General features: G+C 40.4%; 1 protein-coding gene across 13 annotated transcripts in view; it reads right to left on the bottom strand.

Annotated features, from left to right (window-relative positions):
* Positions 1-20,406, bottom strand: part of DTNB (dystrobrevin beta) — a 238,612-nt gene that overhangs the window by 73,084 nt on the left and 145,122 nt on the right. For all 13 annotated transcript variants that reach the window (XM_040224496.1, XM_040224497.1, XM_040224500.1 and 10 more), the window contains exon 10: positions 6,697-6,774. In XM_040224496.1, coding sequence (XP_040080430.1) covers positions 6,697-6,774 — 78 coding nt within the window. The remainder of the gene's footprint in view (positions 1-6,696; positions 6,775-20,406) is intronic.

Raw genomic sequence — 20,406 nt, 5'->3', positions numbered from 1 at the left:
GCTGTCACGAAGAATTCATACAAGGTAGCTGTTTCAGGGCGATGCTGAAAACCTCATTAGTTTTGCTTTCCACCAAACTCTATTTTTCTCATTTCACAGAAAGAGAGAATCAGTGGCCCGAGTCCACACATGCACAGTGTCTGCCTTGACCAATTTCATCTGTCTCTCTTCTCAGTTTCCCCACATCTCTTTTGTTTTCAGTCTGAAAAGGCAGCCTTCTGTGGATTCTGTCACTCCAGTTTTCTGTGGATAACAAGATAAGCTCTTTATCTTGGCGCCCAGTCAGAAAGCCATTTTAAAACCAGTGTAGGACGACTCACCTCTTAACTTGGTCATGTTTCTATAGCTCAGAAGTAGTACTTATACTGCGGGACCTCCTGGCCTTTAAAAACTGCTTTCTCTTTCTTGTGAAGTATGGATTAAAGTAAAAAGGCTCCGATAAAATCTTGCCTTTATTTAAGGTCCCTTGCAACTGGTGACTTACTCAGGATCTGTGGCTCTTGTATTTACCTGTTCACCACTCAAAGGTGGTGTTATGTCCCACACAATCATCTCCATAAACTGAACAGAATAGCAAGAATTATTCAACCCTTGAGAAAAATTAAGGGGGTAAGGGAACAAAGGTCTCCTGAAACAAATCCATGCAAATGGAGGTGTGATGTAATATACTTTCACGTGTACTTTTTTCAGAAACCATTTGAAAAAGAAGTTTATAATGACATGTCTCCTCAGCAGCCCCACCTTCTCCAGGGAAGTAGACTCACCCTTGTTTGTGAATTGACCCCTACCCATTCAACCATGTTATTCTAGGTGGGGCCACTGAACAGAAAACACCGGGGTGGGTAACATGACCCAAGATGGATCCAATGTAACTTCCATTGAAAGTTTTCAAACTGGATCCACGTACAGTAATGAGGTTACGAAATGTGAACACATGGGTCTCCTGGCTTTGTTCCCTGCTGCGTGGAATGACAGTTACATTAGGGAAGGAGGAGCAGATGTGCAGTAGAGAGGAGCGAGGAGGCGATGGGTGGGGGAAACACCTACACCAGTTGAGTTCCCCTTGCTCTGTCCGCCCAGGGGCCCAGCCACTACCTCCTGCTCTGCCCACAGCCTGGTTACGAAAACAAAAAAATCTTGTTTTCCCTAAGCCAATTCAAACTGAGCTTCTATTATTTGTAGCCAAGAGTTATGACTAAAATAGAAACTAATACTGGGAGTGGGGTGTAACTCTGATTGGAACTAGCTGAGTCAAAGAGAAGTGTCAATGGTAGCAAAACTCTCCATCCAGGGAGGGAATACGTCACTCTTTGCTACATGGCTACAGAGCAAGGCCACTGGTTAAACGGTAATCTCTGGGATCCTAGGACTTGGATCTTGTGCCCCTCTGGCTGGAGCCCCAGGCACTTTGGGAGGAATAACAGGATGCAGCAGGGCTTTCCTGAAGTCTTTAATACGATGTTCCAAGAGAAAGAGACACATTGTCTGGACGCCAGTGGCCTCAGCCCACCAAGGTGAGATGATAGGACAAGTTGAGTTTTTATGGGGGTTGTATTGTTCCAGAAACCACAGGCATAAATCTCAGCTCTGGCAGGGTAGGGCAGGGGCAGGTGCCCAGTTATGTAGACATTCTGAGGCTGTAAGTGCTTCTTACACAGACTATGAGCCATCATTCTATATTCCCTCCCCCCACCCCAGAGCCTTCCCATTCCCGGGTGGGCTTTCCTCTGGGTTTCTCAGTTGGCTTAGGTTTTAGTTCTCTCCAGTCTGGAAAAATCAGTTACCACTCAGCCATCTGCTTTGCTGCTTCCAAAATGTTCTTGCTATTGTTTCCTCGCCCATTTTTCGCTGTTGCTGTGGGCTTCTACTAAAAAAAAAAAAAAAAAAACAACCTCTTGACTGTCATTTTCATGGTGTTTCAGGAGGAAATGGGCAGATATGGCTTAATATGTCCTATCTCCTGTGACTTTCCTTCCCCCAAGCTTCTTTAAATTACAATTTTCCTATTTTCAGATATCTGCTGTTACAGACTTGTGAGTTGTAGTTGTAGCTGTGAGTTTTAAAGATGTGAGCATTCTTAAAACTTCTCATTCGGTCCATGGTAGACTAGGTTAATGAATCACAAAAGGGCTGATCCTGACGAATGGACATGACCCAGATATCCGGGACCCCATGCTGTCTGCAGGAGGTGGATAAGACCTCCGGGAAAGGTGAGCGCGCACTCGTAGTCGTATTGCTGCTCTGTGTCAGGAAGGAAAGCTCGTGGGGAGGGAAGTGTGTGTGTGTGTGTGTGTGTGTGCACGCGCACGCACACATGTGCACACTCTGCACACCTCTGTGCTGGACAGCAAAACAGCACTCTGCCAACAACCTCTGGTATTTTTCTATTTACAGGATCTCTGCTGCTCTTGACAGGACAACCTTCTTTAGGGGAAATGCTCCACCCTCAATTCTCCTGATATAGGTCTGAGAGTTTGGCTTATCACACACACACACACACACACAAGGATAGGCGGTAATGCCACCCAGGACAACAAGAATCCTTTCCTGGAGTCTTCTAATCCAAGAGAGGAAAGGCACAACCTCTCGAGTGACAAGGCTGAGGATGTGAGTTGGAAGTTACTGGCACTTTGAGCCGTGGCTGTTCTATAGGAGGAGGGAATGAAGACCACACTCTGAGAGGAGCCAAGAGATGGAGAAGCCAAGGGTGGACGTCTTGGTGGCAGTTCAGCTTCTGCTCTCCCCTTTCTTCTTTTTGTTGGGCTGTGCTGGTCTTTGTTGCTTCTCCAGCTGCAGTGTGAGGGCTACTCTATTTGCTGCGTGCAGGCTTAGATGCCCCATGGCATGTGGTATCTTAGTTCCCCGATCAGAGGTCAAATCTGCATCCCCTGCATTGGAAGATGGACTCTCAATCCCCAGACCACCAGGGAAGTCCGTACAAGGTTGTACACAAGACTTTTACAATGTTTTCATCTGGCTTAACTGGGTTTGTGCTTTTTAAAGTTAGATTTTAATACTTGAAGTTAAAAGAGTTCAAACTACTGTACCAAACAAATGCACAAAGTCAAAAGTTTCATCCTGGAGGTTTTTGTTGATGTCAAAGTTATATGAAATGCCCACAGAATTGTAAACATTTTTATGTGTATAAATAATTAAAGTCAAAGCTTTAGAATACATTAAAAGTATCAGCATCATTTTTCATACTGGTTTGATTGTAAGGTATGACTTAAAATAGTACCATAGTGCAGACCGTAATAATGTAATCACATTCTGAACCTTGGGGAAATAGAGGGGCAGAAGCAAGCCTCAGAGGAAATTAACTAGCAGAGGGGCAATTTAAGTCTGTTTTAAAGTTCTGAAAGTTTGTTTGTTTTTAAGTATACTGTTCTGATTCTTTAACAGAAGCACATTTCTAGAAACTACTCAGTCTCAGATAAAGACGAAATTTCTTTTCAACTATAGACATGTCAATATGAGAATATTAGAAGAATATTACAGGGGGCAAATCCCTAGTGGGGAATCTTTCAGGTACATAATTTACAGTTTCTCAGATGATTGTCAGTATCTCAGCCCTTTATAAGTTTTTCTTCTGTAAAAAGTAACCATTACATTTGAGACCATCTTTTATTGGGCTAATGAAATATTTTTTTCACCACTGGGGCTGTGACTATTTTTATATGCGTGGCCTATCAGGAAGGTAGAAATTGGAACTCTTAATTTTTTTCCTGGAGCATTTTTGATACTGTGTGTGTTCTTGTCTGACTCAGTGATTTATGTCTTATGCTGAGTTCTAAGGAAAACCTCATTCTGGAGAGTAGCCTTATGCCCCTCAAGGATTCTTTGCCCTGGCAGAGAAAAGATCTATGACTGGGATGACGTGTCAGGCTTCTGGCTTTTATCAGACTCTGGAGACACAGGTCTAACGACATTCAGAGGAGAAAACAAACACTGATGAGTTCTCGAGGAAGTAAACAGGGTACTATCTGAACTTTATACAGTTTAGTAACTGGGGCCAGGAAGAGCCAGATCTATGAGTTATGCAATTAATGTCTGTATGTTATATCATCATTTCATCCTGAAATGAAATCTCCTAAAGTTCTAAGGACAATATTGCTGGACCAGGGGCACCTTGTTCCCACGCAACCTCTCTAACAGCTACTCTTCATGGTAAGTCACAGAGCTCTGCCTCTGCTCCAGCCTCTTAGGGCTTTGGCCTCGCTTGGTCTGCCGGTCAGCCCCTGGAGAGTCTGTGACTGCCACCGCTAGCACTGACGAAGCCTACCCAGAAAGAGATGCTAGCTGAACTGCTGACTTCAAAATATTCACCCAGGTTATACAGTATTATCTGAAACAACTTTCAGAAATCGCAGCTATTTTGTGACTGACAATGGCAGCTGGCCATTGACTACTGAATTGGGGCTTTATGCAGCAACATCAAGCTTAAGGTTAGCAGTCCTTCTGAAGAGGAGCTGTGATGATTATTACTCCCAATTCCCTTCTTTCAGCCTGCTCAAGCAATGAAATATCATCCAGAAAAATGTACTCCCTCCAACAGACTCTAGCAACTACATTCAGCTGTGGGTCCCTAAATGCACAGTGCCCTTGGTCACCATACCCTTAGGGCCCTCAGGGAGTCAGATGACAAAACTAGTAAATGAAGAGAACTCGGGGGAGTGAAGTCCTTATAAATGGCATTGCTACAACATAAAACCTGGACTTCTTTGGTAGCTAAGATGGTAAAGGATCTGCCTGTAATATAGGAGAACTGGGTTTGATCCCTGGGTGGGGAAGATCCCCTGGAGTAGGGAATGGCAACCCACTCCAGAATTCTTGTCTGGAAAATTCCACGGACAGAGGAGCCTGGCGGGCTACAGTTCATGGGGTTGCAAAGAGTCGGATACGACTGAGCGACTAACAAAACATAAAACCCACAAGCTGACTTCTTTCAATAATCTACCTTGTCTTCTGAGTTTTGAAACAGAAACATTCCTGAGTTGATATTTAGATTCTGGGTCTGGCTCTGAATGTTATGAGTGTTTACCATAAAAAGCTAAGGCCAGCAAAGGTGACTGTAAAATTGAGGCAGGTGGGAGAGCTTCTACTACCTTGTATTCTTTCATAAGCCTTCTGTTCCTCTTAGAGAGGGCATCCTCTGTAAATCAGCCCCACCTCCCCACCTGTTCTCTCAGTTCACCTCCTAAATAACAAGGACAGTATCTTACATCCTCACATACACACCCCATAATGTAGATACTATTATTGTCCTCATGCTACAGATAAATCAACCAAGATAAGAATCTTGTGCAAGGTCAGGTGAGAGCCAGGATTCAAACACAAAGTCAAAGGGCTGAGAAATCTGTGCACAGTTGAGACTGCTCATACCACTCAACTTTGCCCCAGAGAAGCAGTGTAGTTACTGTCCTGCTGGAGCGTCCCAACAAGGCTGCAGACGAGCACTGTCATCTGGTCAGGGTGCTGAGTGTCCATGTGGGTAACACTGTATTAGCAAGACACTCTGATTTGTTTAGTCCCTAAATCCTCTACTATAGGGTGGCAGGTTCCTACAGTTTACTCCTTCCTTTCTTTCTAGGGCTATTTCCCAAATTTGCTTGATGATAAGAACCACCTGGAATACTTGCTAACCATGTGGCTTCCCAGGATCTCAGGGTCCCCTGGGTCTGAGAAATGTGTGATCCCAGAAATGTGTATGTTTAGCAAGTGACCCAGCTGATGCTTCTCATCACTCCAGGCTGGAAAACACTGCTCAGGGAGTTTTACCCAATGTGAACAAACATAACTGCTCTTAAGTATTAGTATCTTAAATATTATATATATAAAGTCAAAGCATTATTACGTAGATGACATTTCTATAGTTAAATTAATCCAAAGCAATCAGTACACATAGTTTTCTTCAGGTTTACCGTACAAAGTGCTCTTCTTCAGGAAGGACTTGGGGAGTTGGTGGGAATATCTTCAAGTTTTTTGTATTTTTTTTGAGCAATGACTGCTAGAAAGAATTCTTTATTGGTGTGCCCTTGAGAAATTTTCTGCATTGCTCTGGTGAGGGAACAGCTTAAATCAGATGGGAAGTCAACCATTTCATACAGCTCTTTCAAGTCCCGCCTAAGAGAATTTTAGAGAAGAGTAATGAAATAAAGAGGAGAAAGGAGTATACTGTTCTAGTGCCTTGAAGGACCCTAAGGAAAGTCCTTGTATAATTAAGAGAGAAACTCAGGCTTTTCAACTTAGATGCTTATAAATTCTATACAGAATGATGTAGGAGAACATAAGGAATTAGCTCAATTTATGCAGTCCAATCAGAAAGCAGAAATGATCTTTGACTCTCCAAGAACTTTAATGCAAAACTGTTGAAATTCATGCTCATCAAAATATTGTTTAATGTTAAAAAAATAAAGATATCTCAAACAAGCCTAATCCACTTTGACACCACGTTCACTGGTTGTCACAAAGCGACAGTATCCACCTCAGGCACCACTCAAAAGCAGACTCCTTCAGTTGCTATATTTATAAGTTAGTAGGGAAAAAAAACAGGATAAAGCATAGAAGATAATATAAAAAGACAGTCAGAGGAAGAGAAGGAAAGCCAGTCCTTTCTGCCCTGTGGAACACTCTGCTTCTCAGGGCAGAGGTCAGAAGCCAGCTCGCAGCGGGGACTGAGGCACAAGCATCACATACCTCTTGGTGGGCGTGGGCACCCCGGAGGACATGTGGCTCACCATGGTGTCATTCAGGTTCGCTGGAGGGCGAGGAGGACTGGAAGAAAAGACATTGACACCATATTAATAATTACCAGTGAAACGAGGGGAAACAAATGGAAAAGTGACCAGGGCAAAGGACCAGCTACTAACATTGCTCCTGATACGCACAGAGGGATCCATGAGGAATGGGGCTAGAAATCAGTACTTTCAGCCTAAGTAAACTCAGCAGGAAGGTCAGAGCCAGAGGACCCTAGAGCCACTACCCAACAGGAACAGCAAATTGTACCCACGTGGCTGAAAGTTAAAGTGTTAGTTGCTCAGTTGTGTCTGACTCTTTGAGACCCCGAGGACTGTAGCCCACCAGGTTTCTCTGTCCATGGGATTTCCCAGGCAAGAATACTAGAGTGGGTAGCCATTCCCTTCTCCAGGCGATCTTCCTGACCCAGGGGTCAAACCCTGGGTCTTCTACATTGTAGGCAAATTCTTTACCATCTGAGCCATCAGGGATGTAACTCTGGTGGCTCTTGTTTTATAGTTTTAGCACACAAGAATCTGAATTCTGCAGTCCAGGAAAGCATTTACAGGAACCCTAGGTGTGTGGCATTTGTGGTGTATTACAAAGGTTACAGCAGCAACATGCCTGCTTTTCCTGAGATTTGGCTGAAGTTCACTGTCTTCCCTCAGATTTAGTTTGTATACAATTTACTGAAACATTTAAATTGTTAAATACTAAGTTCTTTTATCAATCCTTTACTAGAGTATTAACAATGAGGCCATATCTGTAACCCAAATTTAAATTCGAAGGTGAGCATTTTTGATAACTTGTCTTTACTGATGAGTTTTCTGGACTCAAGGTTTCTTTCTTCCTCCTGTGAGTCTTGAATGAATGATTCCAAAGTTACCAAAAAGAATCTGTGATTCTGCTTTTCAGCCATTCTTCAGCCCCTCTCCTTACCCACAAAGCTCAGTTACAAAGGGCTTCTGTCTTACACTTGGAACCACATGACTATTGCTAAATATTCCTCCTGGGAAATCATTCACTTCCTCTCCTAAACTGAAAGAAGTATTTTTCAGAGAAATTTGTCCATCAACAGCAGAAATGTGAGGCAGAGAAGTCCTTCTCTCATATTTAGGTGTTTGAGAATGACCTCCTGGCTCCTTCTTAACAGCTGAGTTAATTATGAAGTTGTTTTTTAGAGGTTATATTTAGCAAGTCCTAGTGAATACATATATGCGTGCATGCATGTTAAGTCGCTTCAGTCGTGTTTGACTCTTTGCGACCTTATGGACTGCAGCCCACCAGGCTCCTCTGTCTATGGAATTCTCCAGGCAAGAATACTGGAGTGGGCTGCCATTTCCTTCTCCAGGGGATCTTCCTCATTTAGAGATCAAACCTGTGTCTCTTAAATCTCCTACATTACATTGGCAGGCAGGTTCTTTACCACTGGCACCCTAGGAAACCTCGTATATTTTGGCCACACCATGTTATATGTGGGATCTCAGTTCCTCGACCAGGTATGGAACCTGCGTCCTCTGCATTGGAAGTGTGGAGTCGTAACCGTTGGACTGCCAGGAAAGCCCTTATCCTAGTGAGTATTAAAGGACCAGAGCCTTTATTATTTTCGCAGGTTTCATAGTACGTTCAAACACAGACTCAAGGGGAAAGTTTCAGGTAGATCCAAAGTACTGAGAGATGGGTGGGTCTACCTCTACACTTCTTTTTTAAAAACCAACTTCATTTCTGGATAGGGAAATATTTTTAATGAATTCTCATTTAATGGAGAGGATCAAAGATGGAAAGTAATTTGCAGGGAACAGATTTAGGTCTCTTGATTTTTAAGCCACAGCACTATGCTTATTGTCACACATTTCTTCCTTTGCATGACAAAGTAAGACATTCAGAACTGAAATATGCCTTTTGAGGCTGGAGTTCGATTCCACATTATTTATCTCACTACCTACTTTCCAGGCAGATATCCAGTTTTGCCCCCAAATTTCAAGCCTATTAATGGTAGTGCTGTGTTGAGTTATAATCCATTGTTTTAGGCTGGTTATTAACAGAAGTGAAGATGAAAATTAGCTTCATTTTACCCCAAACTTATATTCTTGCGATTCTTTTCAATCTATTGTCCAAAGGGGATGAGGAGACAATTCCTGTGACTGAAACAAGTCCAGCACGATAGCTTTTCATTCTTGAAGGCATCAGAAACATTTTGGTCCTGCAAACACAATGTGCTTTGCCTCTTTAATATACTATTATTGGCAACCCATTTTCAATATAGATAAGGACATGTTCATGTTGCTTTCAGAACTTATGCAGTTACCCAGTATATTTCAATATTGAAGATACTACTGCATTCAATTTCCTTTCTGACATTCTTTGAGGAAAAATGACAATAGAAAAAAAAAGTTTGTTTTAATTCCCCAAACATGGATCCACATGATAAAATTCATGATTTGTAGCATTCTGTTTGGTTTGATACCACAGAAGTTTTTAATAATTATCTCTTGGTAGATACCATGATCAATTATTATCTTACAGCACATCACATATAGCAAAGCTTCTCTAATATTCAAAACCAGACAGTAAGGATTAGATTGTAAGTTATAAATTAATCAGAACTGCCCACAAATTTCATACCCTTTCTGAACTCCTAACATGTTTTGCTAGGGAAATAGGTATGTGTTTATAACCCAAGATCGAAGAGGCATCTGAAAACTTAAAGGGGGTCTTGACTGTAGAATCTACCACTAGACCCACTGAGAAAACCAACAGCTTAGATGTGGTCTCAGGAGATGTAATACATCAAAAATTACTCCCAGTTTCAAAGAAAAAAATTGTCATAGTTCTTGTAAGACAAAACTGAAAAGAATGCTTTTTTTAGGTGTGTTAGACATTAATGGTGCCAGTTATAGAAATTTACTTACAAAGTAAGAGAACTGACACAACTCACCAGATCAGTTGTGTTGATCTTTACCTTCAAAACTTACTGAATACCTTGAAGCAAAGCCCATCAGATGTTCTGTATCTTCCCTTGGTGAAGATATCAGCAAGGACTTTTAGACACTAACTAATTCTGTGATATCCAAGTGACCATCAACTATCACTCAGTACTGTGATTTGAGGGGTTCCATCTTTGTTAACAAGACAGGCCAATTTTTTGGATGAGGAGATAAAAATAGATGAATGATCTAGATAAAAGGTAATTTGCTAGTCAGAAGGGGTGGATATGAAAAGAAGATTCAGAATTTAATTCTTTTTTCTTAATATATATTTTTTGAGAATTTGTTAAGTATTATTATTTTTGGCCATGAAAAAGCAAGGCTTGTGGGATCTTAGTTCCTTGATTATGGATTGAACTTAGGCCCATGGCAGTGAAAAGCACGCAGTCCTAACCGCTGGACCACCAGGGCATTCCCAATATAATTTGTTAATTCTTAATCAAAAGAAAAGGGGCATACCTGCTGGGTACCTACTCATATAAGCTAAGTAGACTGTCTTTATCTTAATGACCTAACTATATGTATATGTATGTATGTATGTGTGTGTCATCACACACATCACCATCACAAATGCAAACTATTGGGAGCAGCAATTCAAGTATACACAAGTGTTGAGAATTCAGCAGATGAGGAGCTGTCATCCCTGCCTGGAAGAATAATGGGTTAACACTTTTCAGGTAAAGTTACATTGAGGCGAGAGTTTTCCAGATATAGAAAGAAGGGTAACCGAGGCAGAAGAAACGGTAAGGAAAAAGGTACAAAAATCCAAAAGTACATGGCATACTTGGGTCTCTGATTTATTTGGCTAGACTCAAAGGCCCTGGGAGGGGAGTAGCCAAAGATGCATCTGACAGGGAGATTAGGGCCAGAGTTTAATGATATCTGTTCTATCACAAGCTAAGAAGTTTGGACTTTATACTGTAGGCAGTAGGGGAGGCACTAAAAGTTTTTAAGCCAAGGATGACATGACTATAGTAAGGTTTTGAAATGGTAATTCCAGAAGCTTGTAAAATACTGGTTTTAATCTGGGTGAACACAGGAATCATCAGGGAAGCTTTTTGTGCTGAGATACTCAAGCTGTACCTTCAGTTTAGTGAATCTGAATCTTCAGGGGCAAGAGGATTCTTTCTAATGCACACCCCCATTAAAAAATCATTTATGTGAAGAGGTTTGGAAGGTGAAAGGAATGGAAGCTGGGACCTCTATGAAGAGGTTATAGCAACTGTCCAGATGAGCGACTACAAGGGTGGACACTGGCAGTTAAGATGGGGAAGAGACGGAGAGAAAACATTGTGGAGGTAATATAGATAAGATGTGGTGACAGATTACGTGCATGTGGTCAGTGAATAAAGAGTAACTGAGAGTTACCTTGACTACTAGGGGGATAGTGGTAATATATCCAAACTAGGGATCACAAGAGTAGGAAACAGGAGTTGGTATTGGACTGGTGGGCGTAGAGAGAATGAGCAGGAATGTAAACATGAATAGATTTCAGTGGTGAAGTTGTTGAATCTGAAGTGGCATTGGTAAGTAAATGATATCTTACCTGTATCTTGCAAGTATTCAGAAATAGGAGAATGGAACCCATGTGAAAATGTCAAGTTTGAAAACATTTGAGTGTCATCATTTAAACTGTAGCTGTTCATTTGAGTACTCTGATCATTATAAAGGTATATTTTATTTTTTTAGGTGGAGCAGGATAAGTTTGGGGAAATATTAAGTAATAGGGTGGCTTAGATAACAAGTATAGAGCTTCTCATTACTGGTTAGACAAAACTCCTACTAGAAAGTAAAAATTTAACTTACGGTATAAATTTTATGTTACTTCTCCTATGACCAGACCACTCCAATTCATTCTGGTGGATACTGTGAAAAGTAGACTAGCTTGAAATTTAAATTACTATAGAATCTCTAGTAAGATTTTTAAAGCCAGGAATAGATGAAGAATAGCTCATCATGCCTTTAAAATCTTCCAGGACAAATTATATATAACTGTGTATTTCTTTCTTTCATTTATCAAATATTTGTGTGTCTCTACAAAGTGGTAGGTACTGTGCCAACTGTTGAGGATAAAAATTAAAAGGACAGAAACTTAAGTCTTATGAAGAATAAAAATACAGTAAAAATAATTACAATATAATGCAATAAGTTAGAATTGGACATGGAACAACAGACTGGTTCCAAATAGGAAAAGGAGTACTTCAAGGCTGTATATTGTCACCCTGCTTATTTAACTTCTATGCAGAGTACATCATGAGAAATGCTGGACTGGAAGAAACACAAGCTGGAATCAAGATTGCCGGGAGAAATATCAATCACCTCAGATATGCAGATGACACCACCCTTATGGCAGAAAGTGAAGAGGAACTAAAAAGCCTCTTCATGAAAGTGAAAGTGGAGAGTGAAAAACTTGGCTTAAAGCTTAACATTCAGAAAACGAAGATCATGGCATCCGGGCCCATCACTTCATGGGAAATAGATGGGGAAACAGTGGAAACAGTGTCAGACTTTATTTTGGGGGGCTCCAAAATCACTGCAGATGGTGATTGCAGCCATGAAATTAAAAGAGGCTTACTCCTTGGAAGAAAAGTTATGACCAACCTAGATAGCATATTCAAAAGCAGAGACATTACTTTGCCGACTAAGGTCCACCTAGTCAAGGCTATGGTTTTTCCTGTGGTCATGTATGGATGTGAGAGTTGGACTGTGAAGAAGGCAGAGTGCCGAAGAATTGATGCGTTTGAACTGTGGTGTTGGAGAAGACTCTTGAGAGTCCCTTGGACTGCAAGGAGATCCAATCAGTCCATTCTGAAGGAGATCAGCCCTGGGATTTCTTTGGAAGGAAGGATGCTAAAGCTGAAACTCCAGTACTTTGGCTACCTCATGCAAAGAGTTGACTCATTGGAAAAGACTCTGATGCTGGGAGGGATTGGGGGCAGGTGGAGAAGGGGACGATAGAGGATGAGATGGCTGGATGGCATCACTGACTTGATGGACGTGAGTCTGAGTGAACTCTGGGAGTTGGTGATGGACAGGGAGGCCTGGCGTGCTGCGATTCATGGGGTTGCAAAGAGTCGGACACGACTGAGTGACTGAACTGAATGCAATAAGTATTTAATAAAAATAAGAAAAACTGCAACATGCTATGGGGAAATACTGAGATCAGTTCACCTCATAAAGAAAAATAAAATTTCAGTGTACTAAAGAACTAAGTATAAATGTTTATATAAAGCAGCGGCAAACATACAGGTCTATGGATAGAAAGGATTTTCTAAGTTCAAAAGCAATGGAAAAATTAGGAAGAAAAAGACGGATGAATTCTAAGGATCTAAAAAGTCATTTGGGGAACTATTTCAACAAATGTGACAGAGCAAGAATTAACAGCCTTAACATACAAGGGATTCATACAAACTGATAAGAAAACTATTAAGACTTCAATCAGACAAATGGTCAAAGTGAAAACACACCATTAAAAAGAAGAAACACAAATAACAATATAATACTTTAATTATGAAAAGCAAAGAAATTTGCTAACATCACAGACCATTTTCCCTTGTAAAAAATATAACAATATTTTTAAAATTTAAGGTAATCTTAAAGCTAGAGAGGATTTTATGACAAGGCCCTTAACTGACTATTTTAGGCAAGAGTAAAAGTACAAAATTAAGCAAAATTTCTATAAAGTAATTTGACAATATGCTCATCAAAGATCTTTTAAAAAGTTCAAACATTTTGACTCCTAATTCCCTTTTTAGGAACATATTCCAAGGAATTAATCAGAAATATAAAAATAATTTTACATTTTAAAATATTTAGGAAAATACTTAGAATAATTCTGGAAGAAATCAAAAGTATTCAAATATGAGGGAAAGGAAAAGTAAACTACGGTATATCAATAAATATAGTATATTATGCTAGCATTAAAAAATAATCCTTATGAAGAGCCTTCCAATTACAAGAGAAATAGCTTATCATGTAAGAGGTAAAAAGAAGGGTAACATGACTATTGTATTAGCTAACAATTATTGAATGTTTGATATGCATCTATTAGACAGTGGTTAGGACTTTAAAACATTATTTTATCTTTACAATAATCCTATAAAATAAGATAAAATTATTTATACATGTACACACCTGGTCTTAGCTAAATATGATGTGTAAAGCAAAATATTTGAAGGAAATATGTCAAAATGTTAAGGAAAGTAGAATTATGGGCATTATTTTTCTTGCCTATTTATACTTTCCTGTCCTCCAGTTTTTCAAGTTTAATTTTTTCCTGATTTTCAGAGAAAAACATGCTTAATATTTTAAAAATACATATTAAAAAATAGAAAACTTACTTTACTGACTCAAGTTTTCTAAAGTGAGGTTGTACTGTTTCTGTTATCACTAAGAAAGCAAACTGCAAAGAAAAGTCTTTTACAAACCTAGAGAGAACTTTGAGACTGTTAGTAGAAAAAAGACTTGTTAAATGGTTTGAATTGATCCAAACTTCCACACCCCCCACAACATTCCTACCACCACATTCCCAAAAAAGCAAGGAAATAAAACATTTTAGATCCGTCTATATTACCTTCTCTACTAAACTGCAGGAAATGTACGTGGTTTTTTATCACTGTATTACGAGCGCCTGGCGTACTATGAGACACAGATTAGGCTTGCAGGAAATATTTGGTCATGAGTCAGCATGACGTCGTGTGCAGAGTGTGTAAGAAGTAACCTTTCTGTTATATTTAGCTGTGGTGAGACTCTTCTCCGAGAATGGAATGATGACATTTTTAGCTGTTATATTTGGTCGGTATGCTTGTAGCTATAGCACACTTTCATCTGTGATTTCGTAATGGGATCAACACAGTGGAGAGTGCCTTTCATAACAATAGTAATACTGAGTGCTTCATACATGCCAGATTCAGTTCTAACATTCCCCATGGATTCGCTCATAGAAACCTCACAACCACCAGGGAGGCAGATCCTATTATGACCTTTATTTTATGGATGGAGACAGTGAGGCACAGAGAGAAGTGATGCACCTGAGGTCACAGCCAAATCAGGCAGCAGAAGCTGGGTCTTGAACCAAGGCGGCATGGCTCTTGGGTCTGTGTTCTGAATCATTACAGTGCAGTGGCTCTACTACCCTTGCTCTAGTTTTAGGAAAACTTATGACTGTTTGGTCTACAAAGTAAAACCAACAGCATGGGGACTTCCTGTGGCCCAGTGGTTAAGACTCTGTGCACTCAGTGCAGGGGGCCTGAGTTCAATCCCTGGTCAGAGAACTAGATCCTACATGCTGCAAGTAAAGAGCGCATACCCAACTATAAAGATCTCAAGGGCTGCAACAAAGATCAAAGATGCCACGTGTTGCAGTTAAGACCCAGTGCAGTCAAATAATCAAATAAATAAAAGTAAACATATGTGTATAAAATAAAGCCAATAGTATGATGTTAGATCAAAGCTCTTGTAAAGTCGCTTCTATAGGAAAGATAAAATGATAATAGTCCTAGGGTATGGTTTTGGGTGATTTATTCTTTCCCCTTAGAACTCTGTATTACAAATGCTTCTATTTGCTTCCATTTTTAGCCACCTCTAGGCTGTTCCAGTGTTCTTGCCTTGAGAATCCCAGGGACAGGGGAGCCTGGTGGGCTGCCGTCTATGGGGTCGCACAGGGTCGGACACGACTGAAGCGACTTAGCAGCAGCAGCAGCAGGCTGTTCCAAGGAAGACTAGGTAAGCTCATATGAACGGTTTCCTTCAAAAACATATCTCTAATTTATTAAAATGACTTTCAAATCTAACCTTAATTTCAAAGATCTTTTGGAATCTTCATCTCAGCCTAACAAAAGAAATTCATTTAGTGAAGAAATTACTTATTAAATCAGCCAGACTACTGATTAAAAACAAAACAAAAAACCCAAAAAAACTAATACCTGGCTTCAGACCAAAACTGAATGTGATTACTTGCTGTTATTTTCTAAGTTGACTGAGATTCAGGGGTAAACAATTTCCAGATAATACTCTCTAACCAAGGATGTGAAAACACAATACTGTTGCTTAAGCACAATTTCTACTTAAAAAAGGGGTATGTGGGTTTCCCAGGTGGCACTAGTGGTAAAGAACCCACTTGCCAATGCAGGAGACGTAAGCGACTGCAGCTTCGTCTCTGGGTCAGGAAGATCCCTTGGAGGAGGACATGGCAACCCACTCCAGTCCTTGGAGAATCCCAAGGACAGTGGAGCCTGGCAGGCTATAGTCTATGGAGTCACAAAGAGTTGGATAGGACTGAAGTGACTTAACGTGCACAGGGGAAGGGGTACATGAAGAAAGCCAAGTCTGAAGCCTGCGAGGGCGAGTGTCATTTTCTGTGGGCCCCCTGGCGTACCTCTTCTGTAGGAAGTCACCCAGACAGACAGATGCTTATCCCTGCACTATACTTTTAAAAGCATTTGCTCATTATCTTGCTCTTCCTCCTGGAATATTCTTTAATTGCAGAGGTTTAAAGTCACAGTCTTACAATTCTCTTTGTCTTGACAGTCAACTGCCAACCATGCATGTGGGGACTTTTTACCAGAGTTTTTGGTCTGTTCATTACTGTTACTGTGTAAGGAAGAAAGATTTTATGTGCTATAAATAAAATAATATGTTTTCATTTACTTGATTACGTTTTTGTATCTCCCACAACAATGCTTTACATAGGTACTCAACCATTTTCAGTCAAGTACATTTAATCACTTATGACAATTTTTGTAGCCAGCTATTTTGCCCTCAACCCTGGATACTTGTATTGTTTTTGAAATTATCTTTCTTATTCATTTTAATCATACTTTTCTCATCTTTAAAAGTTTATGTAACAGATTCCACCATACATGAAGACAAATTCAAAATCCACACTGTAAACTACTTCATTCTTTCCTCCATCAAATTACACTTTCCTCTACATCTTTCAAGCAAGTTGTTTATTTGCTTCTTCTAAGACCCCGCTTTCAAATTTTCTCTAGGTACCTACCCTGGAATGTCTTTCTTCACAGACTTGCCAAAATCACACTCTTACAAAAAAATTTTTTTAATTTAATTAATTTGGCTGCGCCAGGTCTTAGTTGTGGCATGTGGGATCTAGTTCCCTGAGCAGGGTTCAAACCCAGACTTCCTACATTCGGACTGTGGTGTCTTTGCCACTGGACCATGAGGGAAGTCCTCTTTCTCACTTTTTTAATGAGAGAAATGGCTCCTGAAATTTCAGTATCTCCATAAAGCCCTTCTGATTACTACAAACTCCATTTAAATAAACAAAGGTCACATCAGTACACAAACAAAAATCCATGGCTAATTCCGTGCTGCGATTCATGAGGTCGCAAAGAGTTGGACACGACTGAGGGACTGGACTGAACTGAACTGAATTGATGCCTAGCAATATTAGGGGTTTTGAGAAAAAAACAAAAGCAAGTAAACACTGTCCCTGCCCACAAGAAGTTTATATTCCAATCAGTCTTCATACTAAGTGAAGTCGCTCAGTTGTGTCCAACTCTTTGCAATCCCATGGACTGTAGTCTACCAGGCTTCTCTGTCCGTGGGATCTTCCAGGCAAGAATACTGGAGTGCGTTGCCATTTCCTTCTCCAGGGGATCTTCCTGACCCAGGGATTGAACCTAGGTCTCCTGCATTGCAGGCAGATGCTTTACCCTCTGAGCCACCAGGGATGTCTTCATACTAGTCTTCACAATAATAGACATTTATATTTTAGTTTAACATATTACAATTTTTAGTTCAAATCTAATTTGATAATCATTCACAAGAAAAAAAATGTGTAAAATAATTTATAACAAGACTACAATGTAATTATTTTAAATAATTAACCACAGACCAGGACAGCAAAAGAATATCAAAAATCCCACAAACGGGGGTTCCCTGGCAGTCCAGTCAGTCCAGTGGTTAGGACTCTGTACTCTCACTGCTGAGGGTGGGCAGTTTAATCCCTGCTTGGGGAAATAAGATCCTGGAAGCTGTGAGGCATGGTCAAAAAAATAGCAAAAAAAAAAAAAATTAATAATTCAGAAAAGGTTATTGAATACACTTATTAAAACAAATACCATGAAGTTAACAGTTGCAAGATTTGCTGTATATTTTGCATATATTTCCTCTGAGAACAGCACAGAGGGTTGGGAGGGAAGGGGAGATGTACTATGAACATTTACTAAGTACGAGCATTAGCACTGAGCTAGGCCCTCAGATACATTATTGGAATTCATGCTACTATTCATGATGGTATTCTTATTTTAAAAATAAAAAGAGAAAGGTTAATGAGGGTAATTAACACGCTTAAGGTCGCAAAACTACGAAATGAGAGTACCAGCACTGGAACCCAGTTTTACCTGGTTCTAATTGCCACCGCAAAGAGTCGGACACAACTGAGCGACTGAACTGAACTGAATGCCACCAAACAGATTGAATCCACAGATTCACCATCCTAACCCAGGCATCTCTCTAGTGCCCACATGAATTTTTCAGATTAGAGTTCTCAGTCAGTCAGTCAGTTCAGTCGCTCAGTTGTGTCGGACTCTTTGAGACCCCATGAATCGCAGCACACCAGGCCTCCCTGTCCATCACCATCTCCCAGAGTTCACTCAAACTCACGTCCATCGAGTCCATGATGCCATCCAGCCATCTCATCCTCAGTCGTCCCCTTCTCCTCCTGCCCCCAATCCCTCCCAGCATCAGTCTTTTCCAATGAGTCAACTCTTCGCATGAGGTGGCCAAAGTACTGGAGTTTCAGCTTTAGCATCCTTCCTTCCAAAGAAATCCCAGGGCTGATCTCCTTCAGAATGGACTGGTTGGATCTCCTTGCAGTCCAAGGGACTCTCAAGAGTCTTCTCCAACACCACAGTTCAAAAGCATCAATTCTTCGGTGCTCAGCCTTCTTCACAGTCCAACTCTCACATCCATACATGAGCACTACTCAGGGAAGAATAAATCCCCTCTGTTACTCTCTCTAAAAGCACCCTGCCTTGAGACAATGGTTATGACAAGTGCAGATCATTTTTAACCTCCTTAAATCGTGTGATATTTTGGTCTTTATTTATGTCTATGTACCAGACCAACTGGGCTTCCCTGATGCCTCAGCAATAAAGAATCCACCCACAACACAGGAGATGTGGGTTCAATCCCTGGGTCAGGAAGATTCGCTGGAGGAGGAAATGGCAGAGCTAGAACAAGATTCTTGGCTCCCTTTGGGTATTCTTGCCTGAAAAAATCCCGTGGACAGAGGAGCTTGGTGGGCTACTGTCCAAAGGTTCACAAAGTCAAGACACTTCAACTGAGTACACACACACCAGACCAACCGTCTCCTTTACTCCACTAGGTTCCAGGGTTATCTGCCAAAGCAAAGAGGTTAAAGCCAATGGAACTTCCTTTGGGAAAACTACTAGACAATAACCATATGATACTATAAGCATAGCATAGATATTATGTTACATATTTACAGTGAGGATTCTCTGACTTCTAGGGAAGTACATTTTACTTTATTGGTTATTGACAATTAACCAAAAGAAAAGACTTAAAATTTCCAAAATCAACTTCTAATCTGAACACACTGCAATTAATCCATTAATGTCAAAAAGACCTAGCAAAAGACACACATGCCTCCATTCCTATATCTGGCAGTTCAGCATAGCCATTTGTGGTATAAGACTTAGAATGAAGTATTTCTCAGGAAGGAAAGGTTCATCACAAACACATTCTTATACAGAATTTTCACCACTAGATAGCATGCTAGGTATCTTGAGAGATGCCCAGAGGAAGCCAGGTATCTTGTTCTAGCTCTGGGAAAGGATAGAATTGTAAAATGAAGCAATAGTTAGCAATCTATTGCTTAACATGATTATACTGAAAAAGTACGCAAAAGGTCTTAGAAATGAGATAATTAGATCATCGAGACTGTAGCCCACTGGGCTCCTCTATACATGGAATTCTCCAGGCAAGAATACTGGAGTGGGTTGCCATTCCCTTCTTGAGGGGATCTTCCTGACCCAGGGATTGAACCCAGGTCTCCTGCATTGCAGGCAGATTCTTTACCATCTGAGCCACTAGAGAAGCCTCAGAAAAATACTGTTTTACTTAAAAACCTTTCCACAATGAATCTCTGAATCTTTCCTTCTTTGTTCTCCTTGTTCATTAAACTTAGAGAGGAAGTTGGCTGTACTTTTTAGATGTCAACTCCTGTATTTCTAGAAAGATGAGAAAAGAAGACAACTTAAATACTTAAACAAGTTACTGTTCACAGAGAGGTCAATGAAATGCACGATGCAATCTCATTTCCTGACCCGTTCATATGCTCATTACTGAAACCTGTTTTTAAAAATGGAAACATACATATTATGGAAGAAAGGCTGACTCTTAACATATTTTTGCAATTAACCAGGCAAGGAAAGATACAATGGGTTTCCCTTCTTTAAAATAACTGGTTGGGAAGTTCCAGAGGCTCTAGCATCCTGCCTAAAAGAAACAAAATCATTATCAGCCCAGCAGCTCAAGTAGCAAAAACATAAAGGCAAGGAAAAGCTATCAAACCTTTACGTTCTGTAGCAAATGCTTCTTCTTTCTCTATGGATCTGGCATCTAATGCATTGCACTGCTGTTGTCTCTAAGGAAACAGAACAATCACATGACGAAGAATCTTCTCTACAAGGTAGTTTAT

Source organism: Oryx dammah, unplaced genomic scaffold, assembly GCF_014754425.2.
Source record: "Oryx dammah isolate SB20612 unplaced genomic scaffold, SCBI_Odam_1.1 HiC_scaffold_25, whole genome shotgun sequence".
In the NCBI taxonomy this organism is placed as follows: domain Eukaryota; kingdom Metazoa; phylum Chordata; class Mammalia; order Artiodactyla; family Bovidae; genus Oryx; species Oryx dammah.
Note: the sequence above shows the minus strand (reverse complement) of the source record. Positions and strands in the feature narration are given on the sequence as shown.